General features: G+C 41.9%; 2 protein-coding genes across 3 annotated transcripts; one reads left to right on the top strand and one right to left on the bottom strand.

Moving 5' to 3' along the window:
- Positions 1-622: 622 nt before the first annotated feature.
- On the bottom strand, positions 623-6,852 carry neto2b (neuropilin (NRP) and tolloid (TLL)-like 2b; the record flags this gene model as incomplete). Its single annotated transcript, XM_079742625.1, has 12 exons — positions 623-1,135; positions 1,689-1,781; positions 2,119-2,249; positions 2,509-2,622; positions 3,047-3,173; positions 3,270-3,371; positions 3,656-3,783; positions 4,153-4,200; positions 4,942-5,190; positions 5,719-5,880; positions 6,173-6,235; positions 6,834-6,852. The coding sequence occupies 12 exons, from the start codon at positions 6,850-6,852 to the stop codon at positions 623-625; spliced, it is 1,749 nt and encodes a 582-aa protein (XP_079598751.1).
- Positions 6,853-10,274: 3,422 nt separating this feature from the next.
- Positions 10,275-13,759, top strand: LOC307080056 (uncharacterized protein; the record flags this gene model as incomplete). 2 transcript variants are annotated; one of them, XM_079742630.1, is made up of 4 exons in its annotated part: positions 10,275-10,642; positions 10,763-10,826; positions 10,966-11,178; positions 13,607-13,759. In XM_079742630.1, exons 1-4 carry the CDS (start codon positions 10,548-10,550, stop codon positions 13,757-13,759), a joined length of 525 nt encoding a protein of 174 aa, XP_079598756.1. In that variant the 5' UTR covers positions 10,275-10,547. The 2 variants fall into 2 exon arrangements, 1 of the variants encoding a protein (XP_079598756.1); XR_013812080.1 differs by lacking the exons at positions 10,763-10,826; positions 13,607-13,759 and having other exon boundaries at positions 10,966-12,252.
- Positions 13,760-23,567: the final 9,808 nt, after the last annotated feature.

The following is a 23,567-nucleotide window of genomic DNA, read 5'->3' as shown; positions in this document are numbered from 1 at the left end:
AACACAGGTGCTCACATTATGCATGGTCCTTAAAGCCATCACAACGTGACTGTTCACACCAACGTGTACCTGCTTACGTACAGTCTGTGAAGAACAGTTATGCAACACACTGCACTGCTGGTTTCAGCACTTGTGCCGTTCCCTGTTCGATGAGGAACATTGCTACTGACATGTGAATGGCACACCTTGAGGTAGCAATCTAAAAACAGAACACTGTTTTTAGCCTGCTTGTGGGGTTTGAATGCAACACCATGTGCGCAATAACCAACTTTGTGAGATGGATATAATGTTGTACTATTTTCCTTCATTAAAATATACATTGATTGAATGATTGAATCAAAAGTAGGAAAGCATGGTTTATTGTCCAACGAAACCTTTTTACATGACAAGAACCTATAACAGATTAAAATAAGGTGTCCAAGAACAAACATAAAAAGTGTCAACAAAGTGAGAGAGAAGGGTGTTATTGATTAACTTCAATTCTCTTACACATTCAAGTACAAAAGTCCATTGAAATCCTCAACGCTTCCTCCCCATCCCCTCATCCGTCCCTCTCAAACAGGCCCCCATCCAAACAAGAAGACATCGCACCCCACCACCCATCCACGCATTCCTCCGCTCCTCAGAAGTCCATCGACAGGGACCTCTGCTGGGCCATTTCACAGTTCATCCTTCTGCCTCCGGCTCGGCGCACATACACGTCATACCTCCCGTTCTCTTCCTCCTCCACCTCCTCCTCCTCCTCCTCATCCTCCAGCTCCTCCTCCATCACCCTCTCCACCCGCCTCAGCATGGCGTCCCCAGCCCCGGGGTGCCCCTGTCCCCTCTCGGCCATGGAGTGCCGTAGCTCCGCCCGGGCCAGCTTCATGCTGGGCCAGCTCTTCTTCCTCAGGCTCCGGCTGGTGCCCTGCTGGAAGGCCTGGAAGTCGTTCTGGAAGACCCCCCCGAACGGGGGAAAGTGGACGGAGCCGGTGAGCAGGGGGGGCATGCTCCGACCGGGCATCACGTAGTTGATGGAGGCCTGGGAGCCGCAGTGGTGCTCGTGGACGCAGCGGTTGCGCTCGGAGGACGAGCGGCGGAGAGCATTCAGCGACTGCATCTCCTCGGAGAACTCCCCCAGATCCCCAGACATGTCCTGGTGCCCAGGGAGGAATCATGCTAGACAGAGCACCAAGCTTAACTTTAAAGGGGACCTATTGTGGAACTTATTGAGGGACCATTAAAAACATCTTTGAAGCAATGACTCTGAACTGCATAGTAAAACAAACGGGGTCGAGCCATCATCCGTACTGTGATATACCCTCAACTCATCGTGTCTGAGTACAGGGTATTTTCAGTGGGATTTCCCTTTCAACCACTCTCTCCTTGTTGATTGGTCTTTGGAGAGATTGTATATATATATTTCTGTTTTGTTTTCAGAAATTGCACAGTGGACTTTTTGAATGGCTTTGCTGCACCACACAAAGTACCGTCACTATGGGGGTTGGATCATTTAATAGACCGGGAAGTCCTAGGCTGAGGAGAACCATTAGCTACATCACTCCTGGCCTCGGATCACATCGGACAGAATCAAATAGTAAGGACTTTGGAGCAGGACTACGAGGAGACGCAGCAGGTTTCAGATTTCAAACTTTGTAGGTCCCCCTTTCATTTAATATTATAAGAGAAGTGGATCAGAATGAACCTACCTTGTCCCTGAGAGTGAAAAGCTCGTAATGGGGAGGGTCAAACACTTCATGGAACTCAGGCCGGTTGAACAAGTTGTTTTTACGGAGCAGCACCTGCAGTCAGAAGTTAAGAATCATAAGTGATGTACTTAGTAAGAACATCACTTATGATCACTTAAAGTAAGTACAAATGTACAAGTAATTCCTCTTGGTGAAAATGTCAGCATTCACTCAGTTCAAAATACAAATCTAGAATAATGAGGTAAAACCCGTGTTTGACCCGGGGTGAGGGATTTGCGCAGGGAGGAAAGAAACGTGTTGTGTGTTACATTAAGAAAAATGTAACACACAACCCTATGGCTACATTATACACATGTGATGGATATGTTATCTATATATATGATGGTCACAGTGTTGATGCACTCCTTGTATTGCTCGGTCGGCTGCTGACCTTTTTGCGCGGCTGCTTGACCTGCACCAAGATGGAGATAACCAGGAGCAGCAGCACCAGGCCGGTGGACACGCCGATCACCGTCCCGTGGGTCTTAGTGATGTGGTGGAACAGACCTTTACTCTTCTTTTCTGGACGGTGGGAAACGCAGACACAATACACAAATTATACACAGATGCACTCACACATACACATACACACACACACACACACACACATATTCATGCACGCATGCACACACACACACACACACACGCACAAGCACACACACAATACACACAAACAAATGTGAAAGAAAGAAATAAGTGGTACAATTTCAAAAACTAAATAATGCATTATATTACATTTCACAAGCAGAGCCAGACAGACGGACACATGATCAGTATGTACCTTTACAGCTGCCTTCGTCCCATGGGAAGACACAGTTCTGGATGCCATTACACACCAGAGAGGAGTTGATGCACATGTTGCTATGGCAGAAGAATGAACTGCCTTGGCAAGGGGCTGAAAGGAGATTAAAACAGATGTCCTTGAGAACCAATAAGATATTATTTAGGAGTAAATATAAAGTATTGTTTCCTGTACCGTGTTATTGTAACATGGCTGCCACATATGAAACTACATAATGTGATATTTGCTTGGGATGTTTGCTTGACGCTTGACTATGACCACACAACAGCCCAGAACTTGAGATTATAAATAATGGTTGAAATTGCAGTTTGCAGTAGCGATAGTGTGCACCTCCCCACCGGTGATGTGCAGGGCAACAGGGCTGGATGCAACTTAAAAGAATGACGTGCCCGAAATTCTAGTTTGTCAACCACACGGAGGCACTATTTAGTCACTCTATTCAGTCCATACCCAAGTGAAGAGACGGTTTTCTGCCATGGGCACTTACAATTAAAGACGCAAAACGAACACAACTCACGGTCCTCAAACACGGTAAACAGCATGCGGAAGCGACTGAGGCGACTCGACTCATCGGCCCACATCCGAATAACGCCTAGCCCCGTGTCTAGCATGACGTCGTTAGCCACCGTGCTACAGAACTTAGCCTGTCATAACAGATCACACAACAACATCATCGTGAGACGAAGGCATGCTAACCACGGGAGGCTGGTAAAGAGGTTAACTTGATTTCCACCGCTTACCTTCAGGTCTTCAATGGCGTTGCTGCCGTCATACACGGCCACAAAGTTCTTCTTACATTCATTCGAATTCTCCATTTGATAATCTAGAAACCGCAGGTAGATCTGTGACGGAGAAATACAGGAGGCTACATTTGGACTCACTCATGGAAATTATAGTGTTAAAATTACTGCTTCAGAGAATAACATAGATATTGTTTTAACAGATTTATACCCCAACACTCCAACACTGGCCTAATCTTTTGACATTATACAATCGAATGGATTTATTTGGATGCATATTTATTTGATAAGGATTCCTTGACCAAAAAAAGAAAAACAAAGAATAATATATTGGGTCTCATGCTGGGAACGTCATTCCCTTTGTGGAGACACAAGGCGGCAGATACCCTGTGGTTGACGGGCGCTCGGATGGTCCAGATGCAGTCCACGGCCTGGTCTCCTTTCACCTTGTTCTCGTCTTCCACCTGACTGGAGCGGATCAGCCCATCCGCCCCACTCAGCTCAAACTGGCAGTCTGGAACGAGCGATGAAATCGTAGACGAAAAGAGAAAGGTACAACTTGTAATCATTCGTAAAGCTTTGTTGACAGCATCAACAATAACAATGGTAGGAGTCGGTGTACAATACAACAGATCGTGTAAGAGGTTTGTTAGATTTGTTGCAGACTGTATGACACTAGGTGGACAGTTTGACCAATTCCAAGTTTTACACTGTTTTTAAGTATGTAACGCAGCTAACCAACAAAATGTTTTTGTAAGGATTAAGAGTCAAATAAATAAAAGCAGAAGAAAATTGAATTGTTCAAAAGCAATCAGGTATAAGGTAAATCAATAATAAAACAAGTATGATACTGAGCACAGATGATTGAATGTGGTAGAGATACCTGGGATGGGGTTAAGGATTCCTCCAAGGTGCAGATAAAACTCAGGGTCTTTATGGGGAAATGAAAGAGAGAACCAGTCAGCTTTCATTAGCAATAACTATGTACATTGTTGGTAGAAGATATTCATATAACACGCTATGTTGTCTGGTGTTCTCCGTCTTAACATTATGTTCCCCAAAGACTGATTTATTGGGTGTGTGAGAAGATGAGACTGGAAAATCAGCAGTGTAATTGAGAGTCAGTCAGGGAGTGGAGCCTGAAGCATGGTCACAAAACCCCCAAAAAACAGTGAGAACGGACCCTTTCACTGAGGTGTCGCTCATCACACTAATTATGGATCTGCTCCTTCTATGTCCCAAGGCCCGCGTAGTAGACTAAACGAGTGAAGATAAAGGATGCTACACACTGGCCCACTTGTGGCCATCTGAAACATTTGGGGAGACTCGGGCGAGTTCGGGAACAAATCTGTTTCTTGTGTGAGAGTGTTGGTGTCTCGGAGCCTCTGGTCGGTCTAGTGCTTCTAGCAAGTTGGTTTGAGTCTGGGCGGTGTGTAGGCCCCTTAAGTCTCCTAGCCGTGCCCTAGAACAAAAGAAGAGCCGACCCATATGGACTGTTATTTTAATGTCCTAGTCCTACGACGACTCTGGTTAGGACTTCCTCTGTGAAGGGAGTCTCCTTGGCATCACTCTCACGATGCCACACTTGTGTCCATCGACCATGTGACAGGATCATCCTCTTCATCTCCCGGACGGCGCTCTGCCCTCATGTGACCTCATGTGAACCTCCTACCTGTGGTGAAGTGGTACTGGACCTGGAAGCCCTGGCCCTCCAGCTCGTCGTCGCTGTAGAAGCGCACCCACACGAAGCGGCCGCTGGAGAGCACCAGGCCCGGGGTGGCCGTGCCGCAGAAGCGGTCGATGAGAGGGGAGAAGCTGAAGGGGCCGTCCCGCACCTCGATGTGGTCGAAGCGGCACTCGAACGACGCCTCGATGTAGAAGCTCCGGTTGAAGTGCAGCTCTATCCGCTGCCGCGGTAACGCTGCAGCGGGAATGAATGGCAGATGACATTCAACAAGGCCGTCATTTTGCGTAGGGCGTTTCATGCAGACCAATGCATAGTTTGATGGGCTTTGCATAAAACATCCAATCAAATACATTACCTAAAACATGCAGCATGTGCCATATTATTTTTTTTAAGTGCTTGCATTCAAATAAAAATATTTTTGCTATTTAGCAATTTTCCAGAATTTATCACTTCCCAAGTCTGTTGACTTTTGAAGGTTGAAATGTACTGTACCTATTTGCTCACTGATTATACATACTTGTTGAATAAAAATACTACAGTAATTATTACCCCCCAAGAACAATCAATTGCATTTATTGATAAATACCAAAATAATGTATGTATTGAATCAAAAAAACGATTGGCAAACAACTAGGAAAAGTGACAGCAAGGATATGACAAAATACACAACTAAAATATCAGTCGTTATATAAAGTGCATGAATTTGTGTCTGATTTGTTAGTGAATGCATGATGTGCGACACTACAAGCGTATGTAGCTTACCTTCCAGTATGTAGATGCACTCCTTGTTGGGTGGGTATGTTTTGGGGTAGTTTGGGGAGCTAAAGACCCCGCCCTCTGTGTCTCTCACCCAGCTTCCACAGTTACGGGGGAGCCGAGGCTGAAGGCTGGGCTTGACCCCTTGGGATGCTGCGTCTGCTGCATCTGTGGATCCATTCAACACACACACTGCATCACATATAGTCATGACCACTAGGCGGACTTTCAATTCCACATTAGGCTGCGTCATAAATGCATATGTGTAGTATATGTTATATACATACAAACACACACACACACACTCTGTACACCTGTGGAGTTAAGCAGTCAGGCTTGGTAATCTTAAGTGAATGAGGGCAGAGGCGTAGACAAACCCTTTCAAACACATAGACGCTAGCAGACAGTGTACAGCATGGTTGTTACTGCAGTAAATAAACATGGTGAACCGAACTCCAACCTTTGGTTTTCTGTGCCGCCGCTGTGAAGCCCTCCTCAATCAGTACAAGCAGGATCCACACTGCTACAGGACAGGGCGGAAAAGAGGTCAAGCACAAAACAGGGCGAGAGGGTGCAACTGATACCACCCAACATGAGCAGAGGAATTAAAGGATGAGAGCAGAGCCGGCAGCTTGGCAGGAATTCAAATTTGAGGACAATTTTCTTGTTTCTCTCCTCCAGATCCAGATATAAGTTACAGTAAGGCACCGTTCTATAGCGCTCTCTATTGGCCAGAAGCAACGATGTAGGCTACACACTATTTCTTCAAAATCTTAAAAAGGAACAAGGCAGGTCAGTTGGCTATCATGCATATCAACATCATGTTTTACATTAAAAGTTATTGCTGCACTCACGTGAAAGTCATTTTTAACTGTTCCTAGGTTCCACTTAGAAATAAGTAGACTGTATCTTGCTAAGAGCATCCGTTTTATTGGTCTATGTCCATTGCTGCTTCTACTGCCGAAGAATCAATAGGCCTACTGATTTGACCAAGCTGCTGAAAACAACAACGGACGGACTGGAATTTAATTTATGTGTTTGTACAAAAAGTAGTAATTGACACAATTCATTAAAAAAATACCTATTCTATCTAGTAGAATAGGTGAACTCTAACCACTCACCTGCTTGAATCCTTCCCATTGGTCCGTCACAGGGTGAACGTCGACGATTGCAATAGTCCCACATTTATATTTGAATGTTGATGCATAATGAAGACAGTAACGTAAGTGCACTTTCAGATTTAACATTTCTAGAGATATAAGTCGCTGTCATCTTTTAAAACATAGGTCGCGTACAAATGGCGAACGCAGATTCTTACTTATCGCCCTCCTTTACATTTCTTGATTATTATGCAAAAGAGGAAGAAAAAAGTCCGCTTCACGCCTTACAGAGCATTAACGCTTTATGGCAAGCGCTAGTCCAGAATGGTTCCATCACTTCAAGTTGATGAATTGACCGCCAGCTCTTAGGGGTTTGGGTTTTTAACATAACTGGCGCTGCAACACGACGGGCAGATTGCGCATGGGCAGACCAGAAAGCCGAACTTTTAATCGAATAATAGAGTGGAAATACGTCATAGGGTCCACCAATCCGGATTACAACGTCTTGTTTATATTCAGTTTTCTTTTTCAGTTTGTGGGTAACTCAAACAAACAAAATATGCATGTATAAACCTGTATTTTATTTTATAAACCTTCACTTGCCCTGGGTTTTAAAGAAGAGTCCTGTCTGAATTGTATTTAGTGAAGGTTGGAGTATCTTGACTGTTACACATTGTTCATTTTGAAAATAGAAAAGCCCCAACAGGAAATTTAGATCTGAAACAGAATGCTGAATTGCCATTTAAGTGTTGCTGCCCACCTGGCTGTAACTTTCCTTGTTCTTCGGTTTCTTTGTTGATTGTTGGAAGGCTAGATGCAAGGGCTGCTGGCTGAAACACACCCTTATTGAACAGCACAAACCATAAGTAGGCCTGAGGCAGAGTTTGGATCCTGACACCAGACATCTGTTTTGTTCTGGGTCAGGAACAACACAGCCGTGATGTTAAGAAGAAACTTTTATCTTTAACTGTAAATCCCCCCAAGTAGTTATTCTGGGGTTACTTTCTCTGTAAAAATATATTTAAAATGTAATTATTTCCCAAATTCCTGCATCTGCTTCAAGGCGAATAACTCCTTCCTTCCTTCCTTCCTTTCTTCCTCCCTTTCTTCCTTCCTTCCTTCCTTACTTCCTCACCTGACCCCGATATATTGTTTCACCTTCTTCTGACAAATGTAATTATTGTAAGTCCCTCGGACAAAAGCGTCTGCTTAATGCCCTAAAAGTTAACATGGTAATGGTTGGTTTGTGGAACAGGTGCGCCGCCTCACCTGGCCCCAGAGTCCCAGCAGTCTGACTCGGGTGAGGGGAGGCTACTTAACCCAGCCATCATCCACACACAATCCACACTGTTAAATGACATGTGCAACTGTTAAATGTATGTCGGTTGTTTTAATATTACTGGTGTCCTTTGTATGTTTATGTCATGGTATTAACGTAGTTATTAATGTAATAAAGTAGTGTAGTTGTACAATATATTATGTAGCCTGTTCATCTGCTGCTTGGATTTAAAAAAATAAGCCATCCAAGAAAATTAATCTTCTCTGCTCCCTCTGACTGTCTGTTCCTCCAAGTGATTCATCAGGCACCTGTGATTGGGCAAGATGGATGTCCTGATTCGTCAGAAAAGAGCTGTGAGCAGCCTAAAATCGAAACTGTTTCAAACAGAGGAAGATACACGGTCAACAAGAACAGATATTTTACAGAGCATGACTGACGGCTCTGGCATTTCGATTAAATGACTGATGAAGAGAATTATAGCTCTTAAATCATACCTACGGCATCTTTAATTTAATGCTAGGCATATCCCAATAAGATAATAGTCATAGAATCTGAGGGAGGTTTAACCCTTCGGCTAGGCTCAGAAGTTTAGGGCCGTTTTCTACCTGCAGTCATTTCATGCCAACATACCGATAGAATGAACTGTTTTCATTGAATTTTACTGAAAGAAAATGCTAAAAAAGATCTCAGATCTGACACACTCTCACCATATGGTCAATCTCAACCTTTCTAGGGAGACAGATGGCCATGACCCTGACTCCAAACAGGGCTAAGCTTAGCACCCGCCAGATGAGTCTGGTCCTCACATGGCCTTCCGAATGAGAAGAGGATGAAGAGATGCTGGTACACAAGTGATGGAGATCAGGAGGAGGTCCGGTGAGGCGAGGTCAGTAGAAGTGGACTCAGCATCTCTTCACACACCACCAACCAAGAGGGGCCCAGCCTGATGCACAGCGACCTGCCCTATACCTGTGATATACCCGGCCATTGAAAACCAATGAAAAACCACCCAAAAGGCTGGACAAAGGAGATATTCAGCACTACAAATGAGATGGCCCAAGTGTTATCTGCAGAACTATCCAACATTTAAGCAAAGTTCAAGTTCAACGCAGGGAAGGAAAAGAGCCACTCTTCTGCAGAGAGAAATCTTCTTAGTCTCATCTGTTTATGTGCCAGCAAGCCAGGGGGAGGATGAAGTTAATGCCACTTTATGGACCACAAAGATTACTCATTTATAATAATCCTACAAGATCATAACACAATTATGTAAACACAATTCATAATTCAAATTGTGTTTATTTTTATTCATGAAGATACGCTGTTATTTAAAATCCATATTATTATAATTAAACCATTCAATTCATTCAGAAGTATAAGATATTTTAGTCAGAAATTCTGTATTTGATTGCTTTGAAATGTTGTCCTCCCTGAGGAATCATCCGGAATGAATATTGTTTACTCATGGACACATTCCCTAGAGGAAGGCGAGAGATTTTCAGCCTTTTTTTTCATTTTATACGACTTCAATCTTGAAGGCATGATTACATGCTTTTCCTGAAATGACTAAGACTCGAGAGCTTTAGGGAAATTACAGTGTGCGGGATTCTGACTGTTAACATACTGGGGTTGGTTTTTAATTTGGTCAAATCTACAAAGCCCGCTCTGCAATTAAGGCCTAAGCACTTGTGTGTGAGGGGCGGATTTAGAGAGATAATTAAACAGACTGGGAGCTTGGGCACAAAGTTAGAGAGCAAAATAAGGTCTGAAACGAGAGCGAGTGAGGGCAAGAGACAGATAGACTAGGATAAGAGTTCGGTTTTGTGAGTTGGCTATGGTGGTGGCATTGCATGCATGGCAGTGTTTGGGGGTGGTAACCAGCAATTTAGTCAAATCAATAATAATGACAATTATATTAATAATAATCAAATGTATATAAAGATATAAATAAATGAAATACAATATTTTCTGTGAGTTGAGGGTATTTAAAAGTAAATCCGTACTTTAAATTGCACAGTTACTGAAATCTCCGATACCAACAACACACTTAAAATCGACAGTCTTCCCTATAGGCCTGCACATTATGGTCAAACAAAGCATAACAAACAGATGTGTGGGGCTCTACTGCCATCTAACGGTAAACTTAAAATACGCACATCCGTGTTGTATTTTCTTGCATGTCCATCTCGACTACGGGCATACATTTGTTAGGTAAAGCATGGTTTCCAATTACTGGATTGGGATTCCGTGATTGTAGATGTAGATCTTCTATCTTAAATTAACTGAATGCCTTTTCGCCGAGTGGAGCTGGTTCTTTGTTTGCCTTTTGTCTCGCTGTCCCATGACATAGGCCTACCTTCATAGAAACATAAGTATCTGCTGGTCAATGTTCCCTTGATACTTTCATGCGCGGTCGTTGTACACATCCCTTACGCGAAGATCAACCATAGCTGTCAACTATGACCGACCGACAGAGGGAACTGCCGTCTTGGATGTCGATAGAGGAGAAGGCGAAACCAAATCAGGCAATGACGAACATTAGAAAAGTTTCACGGTAATGTTGGATACGTTTTAAACGTGCGTTACATAATATAGTTGCCAAATTTGTATGTATGTATTGCTTGCTTGAATATTTAAATGTCCTTTAATGAAAACAACGGTGTATTTCTTTCAGAACAGTATATTGCATGAACGAGAAGGAGCTAGTTGAAGCAGCGATTGCATTTATTAGCCAAGGGGCAAGTGACGCTTTCCTTTACAACCACTAGGTCGCGCCATTCTAATTGAATGGAGTTTAAACCATAGGTATTACACATTTTAAAAACAAAACAACTTCTCATATATTGAAATGTTATTATTCTTTGCCCCGGGTGACAGGAGGTGAATGGAGACAAAAGGCTGGCAAGCGCTATGAGAATCCAGGACTGTTCTAAAAAAATAGAAGAGACTTTGGATGAATCTTCTAGCTCCTATAATCAGGACAGGACCTACATTTCAGAGACCGACATGGACACTGTAGAAGACGCACAGACACTATCCCCCCACCTATGTTTCTCTCGACACCAGTCTGAAGGTCGAAGGTCCTTACAGGCTGAAGACTCCCAGAGTCCGGTTGCACCTGAAACTGGCCCCAGAGTGGTTACTGAGTCTCCGCCCACTGAAGTCGAAGAGGACGACTCGTTCAAGCTTGTGAAGGAAATCTTCTTCACAAAGGATTAAACTCTATTCCAGGACACGCCTTACTTCTTACCTATTACTGTTATAACCCTTATCAATTTAAAATGATTTGGTAACTGGTAATCCTCATTAGAAACATAGTAAACTACATTGTTACTAACACATAACTCAGAGAAGTTGTAAAGGCCAACTGAGAGGTTACAAAAACACAGTAGTAGCACAGGGTCCTAGCTGATGGACTGGCATAGGCCCAGTGGAGTCCGACAAACCAGACCAGGCCCAGCAGGATGAGGGCGCTGGAGGCAGCCTGGCACCAAATGCTGAGCCGGAGCACGCTGGAGTCCTCACCGTAGGCTGATAGCAGCAAGCTCAGCAGAGGAAAGGGCACAAGCACCACAGGGACGTAAAGACAAAGGTAAACGGTGGTCGATGGATCTGGTTGGCAAGATAGTATTTTGCAGTTTTTTCCCTTTGAAAAGAAATTGAAGGGACTTATGGTGACTTCATTGGAATCGATGAAAACAGCTGCAAATACGAAGAGGGCGAAAATGATCTGTGTCCAAATAATGAGAGCAAAAGACAGCGATAGCAACCTGCATGTCGTCATCTTAGCTGAGATCACAAACAGGAAGATCTATTCAGACAAGCAAAACACAAACTAAATCAGCATAGCTTATTTGATCAAGAAAAGGATATACAAATATTACTTATTGTACATTATAGCAAAACATATATTATTTAGCACTGCATTTTAATATTGGCATTTTGATAAAATTCGACAATAAAAAGCAAGAGTGGCCTACAAAATAGACTTTTGACTCCACCTAAACATACAATAATACTTTTTAGTTTAAAGGGGACATCTCATACCACCAGGTGTGAGTGTGATTAGCCATTACAAGCAGGTTTGAAAATGTGCAGCATTGTGACATCACAGGTTGGCGTGTCCATCTATCTGTCACACATCTAGATGGACACGCCCACCTGTGATGTCACAATGCTGCACATTTTGAAAACGGCTTGTAATGGCTAATCACACTCACACCTGGTGATATGAGATGTCCCCTTTAATGATCACAGGGAGGGGGGACTATCAACTATATTTAATTAGTTTTTAACTTACTGCGCAGATGGACCACAGCATTTCCTGGAAAGGGCTGTTTAGTTTAACTATTCTGACAGGATGCTGTGAGTTGTTTACTTTGTGGAGGTTGCGACTGCCGCTTTCGTTTCGACTGGCACCCTTTGCACTTGGCCATCGAATAATTGATTTATAATTTTCTTTTGTCCATGGGTGCATTACTTTTTTTAGACAGGTATGGATCTAGTACAGATAAGTGGTTAAAAGGGCGGATTTGAGTCGTTATACTTTGTTTTTTTAGACTCAGATACGTGTAGGCTATATCCTAGCTTTCTGTTATCTGAGGATGCTTCCAATGTATCTTAGTTCACCTGCCAAACCTTGCCATATACTATCCCCTCCCGTTAGGATCATTTCACTTAATTCAAAGATGAAACTAATATGACACTACAAACAATACAGAATATGCAGATTAAATGGGGAGGTAGTATATCAGCCCCCTTTGGAGTTGGCAATGGCGTTAGGCAGGGAGGAATCTTGTCTCCAATTTTATTCAACTTGTATGTCAATGAATTATCCATGCAATTGAGAGCCTGTAACACAGGTTGTATGACTGGTGAAATGTTGGTGAACCACCTTATGTATGCAGATGATTTGTTCATTATTGGCCCAAGTAGTGCTGGACTACAGCAACTCCTTAATATCTGCACTGAGTTTGGATTAAAACATGACATTAAATATAATGCTAGCAAGAGTGTTGTTTTAATATGTAGAATGTATCAGGATAAAAGGCTAAATTTTCCTACGTTCAAACTGTCTGGCAATATTCTTGATGTATGTAGAAGGATTAAATACGTTGGACATTTTATAAATGATCAGTTGAATGATGATGATGATGATGATGTACAGACAATGCTGCAAATATGTCCAGGCATACACTATTGCACGCAAGTTCAGCTTTTGTTCAACACAGGTAAAGGTAACCCTGTTCAAAGTATATTATACACCGCTTTACTGCCCCCACTTGTGGTCAAGCTACAAAAAATCTAGCATGCAGAGGCTGAAAGTTGCGTATAATGATGCTATGCTCATCCTTTTAAAAATACCCAGAAGGGGCAGTGCAAGCCAGATGTTTGTCACTTCAGGAGTGAGCACATTCCATGCACTATTAAGAAATCTTATGTTACATTTCAGAGACCAACATCACTGTAGAAGTCGCACAGACATTATTCCCCACAACTATTTTTCTCTGGGCAACAGTCTGAAGGTCAAAGGTCAATACAGGCTCAAGACTCCCAGAGTCCGGTTGCACCTGAAACTGGCCCCACAGTGGTTACTGAGTCTCCGCCCACCGAAGTCAAAGAGGACGACTCGTTCAAGCTTGTAAGGGAAATCTTCTTCACAAAGGATTAAACTCTATTCCAGGACACGCCTTAGTTCTTACCTATTACTGTTATAACCCTTATCAACTTAAAATGATTTGGTAACTGGTAATCATCATTAGAGACGAAGTTAACTACATTGTTCATCTCCAGAACATCTGGGGTGTGTTCTTTGAGATCCTTTTAATTGCGATGGAATGGGCAATGGCAACATCTGGGGTCGGTCTTTTGAGTTTCCTGTTAATTGCGATAGAATGGGACCATTGAACTCTAGACTTCCATGTCTGTACCGAAGTCCATTGTTCAAGTCAATCGTAGCACAAACAATTAACTTCACTTTAAGATGTATCTTGTCTCTTGCCAATAATGTGTTCCCCTTAGCTGGGCTTTCATTTTCATTGATTACATAAGGATAGGACCCTTAATTATCAAAATTCAAACCAACCCGGACAGGAGGTTTTTACTGTAAACAATCAGATGCAAACACTTCAAGATCACATTATTGTCCTGAAATAGAGAAATAACAAGCAATGGCACTTTAGCTTGATTGTAATCATTTTATTTGTAGGAAAGCCATAAAAGATTACAAGATTGTAACAGCATAGGGTGGTCACTTAATGTCACACACGGGTATAATGCCATAATTATTTTTAATTAACAGTATTGTATCATAACAGTTTGAAAGGAGAAGCAATTTGTTAGAAATATCTGTGCAAAAATATAATTTCATGAGGTTGAAACGAGAATACAATCATCAACACTGGTTGAAAGCATGCTTTCTTTAATGAGGGTTAGGGTTCTTCTTTTTTTTTTTTTGTTGTTGTTGACCGATCTTCCTCACCAACACATTACTCAGAGAAGCTGTAACGGCCAACTCAGCGGTTACTAAAACACAGCAGTAGTAGCACAGGGTCATAGCTGATGGACTGGCATAGGCCCAGTGGAGTCCAACAAACCAGACCAGGCCCAGCAGGATGTGGGCTGGAGGCAGCCTGGCACCAAATGCTGAGCCGGAGCACGCTGGAGTCCTCACCGTAGGCTGATAGCAGCGAGCTCAACAGAGGAAAGGGCACAAGCACCACAGGGACGTAAAGACAAAGGTAAACGGTGGTCGATGGATCTGGTTGGCAAGATAGTATTTTGCCGTTTTTTCCCTTTGATCAGAAATTGAAGGGACTTATGGTGACTTCATTGGAATCGATGAAAACAGCTGCAAATACGAAGCGAAAATGATCTGTGTCCAAATAATGAGAGCAAAAGACAGCGATAGCAACCTGCATGTCGTCATCTTAGCTGAGATCACAAACAGGAAGATCTATTCAGACAAGCAAAACACAAACTAAATCAGGATAGCTTATTTGATCAAGAAAGGGATGTACAAATATTACATTTTGTATATTATAACAAAACATATTTCCTAGCACTGCATTTTGATATTGGCATTTTGATAAAATTCGACAATTAAAAAGCAAGAGTGGTCCCACAAAATAAACTTTTTACTCGACTTAAACATAGGCTACAACTCTGCATTACTTTTTCACTTCAATGATCACAGGGAGGGAGGACAATCAAATATATGTATTTGATTTTAACTTACTGCGCAGATGGACCAACGTCGACTGAAGTGATTGGTCCATCAGTGATTTTATCACTGTGAGTTATTTGTGAGAGGTGTGACTGCGCAGTTTTGTTTTGACTGCCGCCCCTTGCACTTGGCCTACCGTCGAATAATTTATATTTTTTAGCCATGGGGTTCATTGCCTTTTAATAAGAATAGGAACAGGTATGGATCTAATACAGATAAGTCATTTAAAGGGTGGATTTGAGTCGTTATATTTAGATTTTCTAGACACGCCAGGCATCAGACACATGTAGGCTATATCCTAGCTCTGTTATCTGAGGATGCTTCCAATGTGAGGTCACCTGCCAAACCTTGCCATATCCTCCCGTTATCATTTTCCTTAACCTCTGGTCGTGTTCTTTTCTCCCCCCTTTCTTTGGTGCTCCCGGCCAAATTTGACCGGCCTGTTTAACTGCTCTTACATTAACACAAAAACCATTGATCATCACCAGATTTGATTTAATTCCCTTTTAAGCTGCAAACAATGTCTCAGACTACTGGTTTACAATACTAACTGCAGTGACTATACAAAGAATAAACACAGAAAGTGTGTGTGTGTGTGTGTGTGTGTGTGTGTGTGTGTGTGTGTGTGTGTGTGTGTGTGTGTGTGTGTGGTGGTGGTGGTGGTGGTGGATTTGTGGTTGTGTACTATCTGATGGATGAACACAATCTAGGGTCAACAATTAATTTCCTACGGCGGTCATTTTTGAACATGAACACCACATGTGTGTTACAAAGTTGACTGAACAACTCAAAATTCAATGAAAGTGGTGATCAGCAATTGTATATGTTCAAATGCCTAGTGTGGAGAATATCATTAGACCGTGAGACAATACACTACAAACAATACAAACATTAGCTATGTTACATTAATATCCATATGATTGATTACACAAAACACATTCACCTCTGAAAATAGCAATTTGTCATTACATCATCAGGTAAAACCTGATGTGCTAATGTGAATCCATCCTATGATACAAGAGTGTTTAAGACGGGAGGAGTACAATATGGAGTGCACGCGCCCTTCGACTCGTTCCAGGGCGGTCTCATCTAACGCGAAACAACTGGAACGGGGTGCGCTAAATTATCGTTATTGGCGAGAGAGGACGGAGCTTTCGGTTACATGGGATAAAACGGGCACACATTTGTTAGGTAAAGCATGGTTTCCAATAACTTGATTTGGATTCCGTAATAGTAGGCTAGTTACAGATCTTCTATCTTAAATTAACTGACAGCGTTTTCGACGAGTGAAACTGGTTCTTTGTTTGCCTTTTGTCTCGCTGTCCCATGACATACCTTCTGTCAGGATTCTCGTATGGACTGTTGTTTTTGTCTCCCCCTACCTGTTGGAGTGTGATAATTCTGGACTTTATTTATGTTTGTAGCCATGTGTTGGTCATGTGCCCGGAGTATCACCCATGTCCTTATTTGTGCAACTTCCTGCCTTTGTTTGTTTCCCTCCATTTTCTCTGTTCACCTGTCTCTCAATTGGTATTGATTGGTGGAGTATTTAAACACTGCCCTTTCTGTTCACTCTGTCAGATCGTCACGGTATGTACTGTTTGCTACGTGACTGCCACGTGAGTGAGACTAACGTGAAGCTCTTTAAAGAGAAGTTATAGTTAACTGTTCTTCCCGGTTTTGAACCCTTCCTGTTTTGGACGAAGTCTTTTGCCTATCGGTTTTGGATATCTTGCCCGCACCTGTATCTGTCTGCCTGCCTGCCTGTTTATGAACCCTGCCCAGTGGCTGACTCAGAGTGTTTGAAGGGCAGGGGCGAAAAAATAAAAGGGCCACATTCTTGCTCTAGAGGGCACATCGTCATAATTTATTGTATGAAGGGGCACCAGAGGGCACCCATTCATTTTTTCACATGTAAAGGGAAGCGAATAAGGGGCAGGGGCGGCGGGCGGCCCCCTGAGTACGCCACTGACCCTGCCTGTACCTGGAATCGGATTTGCCTGCCGGACTGTTTGTGAATAAATCCTTTCGATCTGCAATTGATTCCCGTTCTGAGTCGTGACACCTTCATACAAACATGAGTATCTCCTGGTTAATATTCCCTTTTTTTTGTTTTGGGTGGGCTTAAGCCCACCGAAAACTTTCCTTAGCCAACCCTATCGTTTCGTCCTCAAATCTAATATTCCACCGTTCTATTTACACAAGCAATGAGAGGATGGATGCTGTACACTAATGAACATGCTCAAATGGGCTAGTGAAATCGAGCGCAACCTCCCTGCAGGAATCTCATACCTCTGATTGGTGGGTGGCCGTCTACTGTTTGACCAAACCAAAAATGCAGCACGAGCGCATATTTCTGCTGTTTCGTCTGTCAAAGAGGCTAGCTAGACTTTATCAGAAAATCCACCATTTCCAACTGTTATAACATGACCAGGTAATAATTCATTTTAAAACCTTGACATAATATTTCAGATGTCTATTAAATGACAGTTGACCACAAGGCGATACTATCTATGCCTCTTGAATTGCTTCATAAGTCAGCAGAGGCTTGTAATGATGCGTATAGCATGACAAGGACAAGGAGCAGTACAAATTGACAAGGGTGCTAATTTTCAGTTTTAAAAAAAAAGCTGAGGCCGTTTTCATTGCCATAACAATCAACAAAAAAAGCTAATCAACAAGGAGCCTACAACATGTTCTAGAGAGTTTACTTTGAAAGCCAATGTGGTTCAGTAACTCTGTAAATACAAATAAAGGGGACAATATGGTCATTTTTGAGTGAAAATTGACCAAAGGAAATTTAATATACCTCAAATGTGTTGTTACAGTTCACATCCATTTGATTATTCCTTCATCCAAACAGTCTTTTTTCCTTTCATCACTTTAGTGGTTCAAAACTGCATTATTTAGCTAATACTGAAAAACAGAAAAACCATGGATAATATAATACTACATTTACAACAGTGTTGTCTATAACTCGATAAAAAGGGTAATTTATAAACTATTTATTTCTTTAAGAGCTAGAGACTAGCCAAAATGTGTTTAATCCTTTCCTCTGGGATGAAATATTCATTGTATATGTAGTATTATGAGTTTAACTGAGGTTAAACTGTTACAAAAGATCTGTTCTTTTCTGACAATAAACCAGCAGACTGTTCAAAAATATACAATGTGTTGGATTGAAAGATAAATAGATAGATTTACCCCCCACCAGATTAAATTTAGGATCTCCACCAGGTCACCCTAAAATGCAGCAGAATGCAGGAAATCACATCTACGATATTAAAAAGCGCCCCCCCACCCCCTTTGTATATTTAATATACCCCTGTGGCTTCCTGGGGGCTGACCCCCCCCCCCCCCCCCCCCCCCCCCCACCAATAACCCCCACTACCCATAAACCCTAATTTGTGGTACTGCACCCAAAGATGGCGCTATTGTAAAAAATCACGAATTAGGCTTATTTCTCCTCACCAGATTGACCTGGACTCAAAATTCTTGCAGAATATTAATCTCTAGAATCAGATGCATTTATAAAACCCCAACCCTAACTATACGTGTTCACTTTTCCCACAGTTTCATGTTAAAGCTAAACATAAAGCTAAACAAAGCTAAACATGTACTGCACCCAAAGGTGGCGCTATTTAAAAAAAAATATGAACTAGACTTATTTCTCTTTACTAGATTGAACTGGACTCAAAATTCTTTCATCATATCAATCTCTAAAATCAGATGCATCTTTTCACCCTGGTCTTCTGCTCTAAAAATGTTTACTTTTCCCACAATTTCATAGCAAAGCCAAACGTCCACAGTCTCAACCCACTTTGTTATCGTATACTACCATACGGCTATCATTAGGTGGATACCATTAACAGTGCAAATTTTCAGATCTGTACTCTTTTAAGAAAGCCCTTAATTCTCTTGTGAAATGTGAATGTCAGTGGCTCAACGGGATAAGCCTATGGCATTAAGGGAAACTTCTTCATTAACCATTTTTCCTTCATAATTAACTCTGTCATATTTATATTACTTCCGTTAGTGTTCTTGACTACAAATGTTCAATTTCCCCAGAATTTCAAAGATTTTTCAGGTATATGCTTTGAAGAAAGCCCTTAATTCACTTGAGAAATGTGTGCTTTAAGTGTTCTGGACGTTGTGTGCTTATCAATAGACATTTTGACCATGTGAATGAGGCTGCAGTTCGTTTATAAGTGGAACATCTTTCCTTAAATATGACAATTGTATTTTATATTTATATATCTTCCATTAGTTTGTTCTTGACTTTTAATTATGCTCGGACCCCGTTAATCACCGCTTGCGGTTATATTTATTATTATTATTATTATTATTTTAAGAAAATAAAAAAATATAAAAGTGACTTGGGCTTGCCTGCTGGATATTCGCCAACAGCGCGAAACGATAACCTTAATTTAGAGGTCGTATCACTTTTAAACACAGTGTATCGGGGCAAAGCGAGCGGCCGAACGGCCCTCCCAAATCGGACTGCTCCGCGTTCTGTCAAATCTGATTGGCTCAGCCTGACACACGGCCCGGATCACTTACTTCCCGTTTACCTCCCTCTGAAGTCACAGAAAAATACGAAAATCTCGAAAAGGAACAGGACACAGCAGCATAGATATGACAGGTGCACTAGCGGGCATGTTTGGCAATATAATAATGACTTCAACTCCTAAATTCATTAAATGTATTTTATTTCTTTGTCTTTCATTTTGGTATTTTCTTTGTATTTAAAGGGTAACTGTTCCTCCCAAATGATAAAAAACAAAACAAATTAAGAGAATATCCACTATTCCCTTTAATGTATTGGCCTTCTCAATTAGAATTATTTGTTACTTGTCATTTTCATGCAAATGTGGCTCTACAGTCAACAGAGGCAGATTCAGGTCCAGCAAGGCGGAAGCTGAGCTAGCTGTACACCGAGATGAGGGATTTCATTGTATTGATTTGTATTTTCTTCCCTCAACAACCCCCCAGAAAAGGTATGCGCATCTATGAAACCAATGATGGTATAAACAGAAAGTGTCTCACATGCTATAAGAAAGAAAACTCTCCGTATGTTTTCCCTATGCGAAGCCATCTGCACTATTTGGAACATTTTCTCCCTTGATTTACCGAGGGTTACTTATTTGCTAATAAAATATTTGCATGTGATCCTCACACAATTCTAACCACACGAATATCCCAACATTGACATGTATTTGCAATGGAAATTATCCACGGTTAAGGACTAGTTTCTATTATTTTACACAGTAGCAAAATTCTACAGATGCTATTCTCGCGGTCTCATGAAAGGCCTCTCCAACCCAAAGTCCTGGGCCAGATGTGTCCGGGTCCATCCTTGCCCAAGACGCTTTTACTTCCACTTACGTAACTTCAATTATATCAAAACGGAATTTCGATATAATTTATGCTTTCTTCAGAATCGCAGTTTAAGTTTCATTTCGGCTTCGTTTACGTTGACGCTGGAGCGTGAGGACGTTCAGCAGTGTTGCCAGATTGGGCGGCTTTTCCCGTCCTATTGGGCTACATTTTGAGGACGTGCAGGCATTGTTGACAGATTGGCCGGTTTTTCCCACCCTATTGAGCTACTTTTAATCACGCACCGGCTACGCTATTCTCTTAAAGAGAATACCAAATATGTGGCCTCGAGTCACATGACTTGCACTCGAGTCAGACTCGAGTCATGATTTTGATGACTTCAGACTCGACTTGACAAAATTACGCATGGCTTGCGACTCGACTTAGACTTGACTGTCATTGACTTGAGACTTGACTCAGACTTTGCCTCTTTGACTTGTAATGACTCGACATGTCTTGAGTCAAAAACATATATTGTTTTAGATAGCTAACATATGTCCCGCCTGGAGGGCTAGACACCCAAGACGCATTCACTTCCGTGAAGATGAAAAAAAAAAAACAGCGAGCGAAGACAAATCTACACTTGTATCTTCAATAATATCAAAACGAAATGAGGATACCGTTTATACTTTATTCAGAATAACAGTTTTAGTTTCATATTGGCTGCGTTTTGAGTTGGTCTCATTGAAGCCGTCTGGCCAGCCTCTGACATCGTAACTAAATCATTTTTCAACTGTTTACCTTCGTTCAAAAAATGTCACAAATCTACACACTCGTATTTGCAATAATATCGAAACGGAATTTCGAGGGGGTTCGTCTCATTGATTTACGTTTACGCTGGAGCGTGAGGACGTTCAGCAGTGTTGCCACCAGGTTGGGCGGTTTTTACCGCCCTATTGGGCTACTTTTGATCACGCACCGGCTACGCTATTCTCTTAAAGAGAATACCATTACTACCATTACTACTACTACCATTAGTACTAAAAATTCAGCTACTACTACTACTTCAGCGATTACTACTACTACTTCAGCTACTACGACTACTACTTCATATACTATTACTACTACTACTACTACTAGTTTAGCTACTATTACTACTTCAGCTACTACTACTACATCAGCTACTACTACTAAGTAAGGACAATTTCCTTAAGGAAAGTTGTGGCATACTGTAACTGACATCCACTCAAGCTTTCAGACATCCATACATAGCTCATATGCCACACTAGTCAAGGCACAGCTTTACCAACTTTAGGGTCAGAGTGGTGCCATCCGTAGCCTACTAATACAATTCAAACCCACCGTCCTCTCTCACTTCTCCTCTGAGACAAAGTAAGATTTCGGCACATGCGCACATGTAGCAGACGAGACCTACGTCTGCTTAGTAGGGGTAAATCACTCTTCCCTGAATGGCTGGAAGTCAGTGGATCTAGGTCCCTAACCCCCAGACCTATGAGTCTCGTGTCTACTCTCTGTGTATCAGAATCTTCAGCGCTGATGGTGTGGAGTCTTCCACTCTTCCACTCAAGCCTTAACTGTTCCGTAGCTCAGATTAAACAGTTTCTATAGCAATTACATCCAATCCAATGCAGCGCTACCACCATCCTTGCAACTGCTCATTGCGCTTCGCTTCTATGCAGATCGACCACCTGTCGGGTTATCCGGAGGTTTTCACTGCCTTCATGGGGAAATGCGGATGCACCCAGAACGGGTCTGCACAGAAATAGGTGCGTGCACCGTTCTGCACAACATCTCCAAGAGAATCCCTCTCCCCAGACACCATCAGCCACCGGCAGTTCCCGAGGAAGACGTGCGTCCAGCCAGAGCAATTGAAGATATCGCTGGTCGATTAGTCCGTGCTCAACTTCTAATCAGTTGTGAATATTGTTTTAATTATGTTTACATGTTTTATATAGGCCAAGACATTAAACCGATCTCTCATACAGTCTCAAAACAACTCAATTAACTCCTTGTCATTTGATGATGTTCAATGCATTGCTTCTGTCAAAAAGAACCATTCCCGTCTAAATGCCTGCTCGTTGTAAACCAGACATTACAAATACATATTTTAATTACATTTGTTTGCAGTGTTTTATTGTTAGGCATTAACACAATTGATGAATGACAATGAATGAAAGAATGAATTATTTATTTCGGTGTCCAACAGTCAAGTAAAATAGTAAATAGCTGTCGGCAGGAGGTATCCTAGCAACGCAGTGATATGGGCATTCCATGGAACATTCACATGGCCGCGCATGGCTAAGATGCGCGGCCATGTGAGTGCCACGCATCATAAGTTAATTTATGAATGACGTCATATGAATGACCAATGGTCGTTCATAATTCGTTACTCATTCGTTCCTCAGTAACTACCCACGTTTTTGCGCACCTTATTGTAAAGTGTTACCGTTGTTTGTATGTTACTGTGTCTGTATGAACAAGCTGCTCAAACAAATTGCCCCAAGTGGGATTAATAAAGTTGTATTGTATTGTATTGTATTGTATTGTATTGTATTGTATTGTATTGTATTGTATTGTATGGGAAATCTTCGTCACAAAGGATTAAACTTTATTCCAGGACACGCCTTAGTTCTTACCTATTACTGTTATAACCTTTATCAACATTGATTAAATTTGGTAACTGGTAATCATCATTAGAGACGAAGTAAATGATACCGGCACCAGATCTAGGGGAATCTGGGCAGGTAAGGTCCAAAGGCTGGTTTGCGCTGTGGGTAATATGAAGTGGAGAACAACAGTATTCAATCTTGCTCAAGCAATCAACAGTTGTTTTTTTTTTTACCAATTTCCGAATCAAATACTTTGGAATATAATAAAACAATAAACAAACCAATACATCAATAATTGTCCATATCAT

This window comes from Pollachius pollachius (assembly GCF_949987615.1).
Source record: "Pollachius pollachius genome assembly, chromosome: 9".
NCBI classification, from domain to species: Eukaryota; Metazoa; Chordata; class Actinopteri; order Gadiformes; family Gadidae; genus Pollachius; species Pollachius pollachius.
The sequence above is the reverse complement of the archived record's forward strand: the minus strand, read 5'-3'. Positions and strand labels throughout refer to the sequence as shown.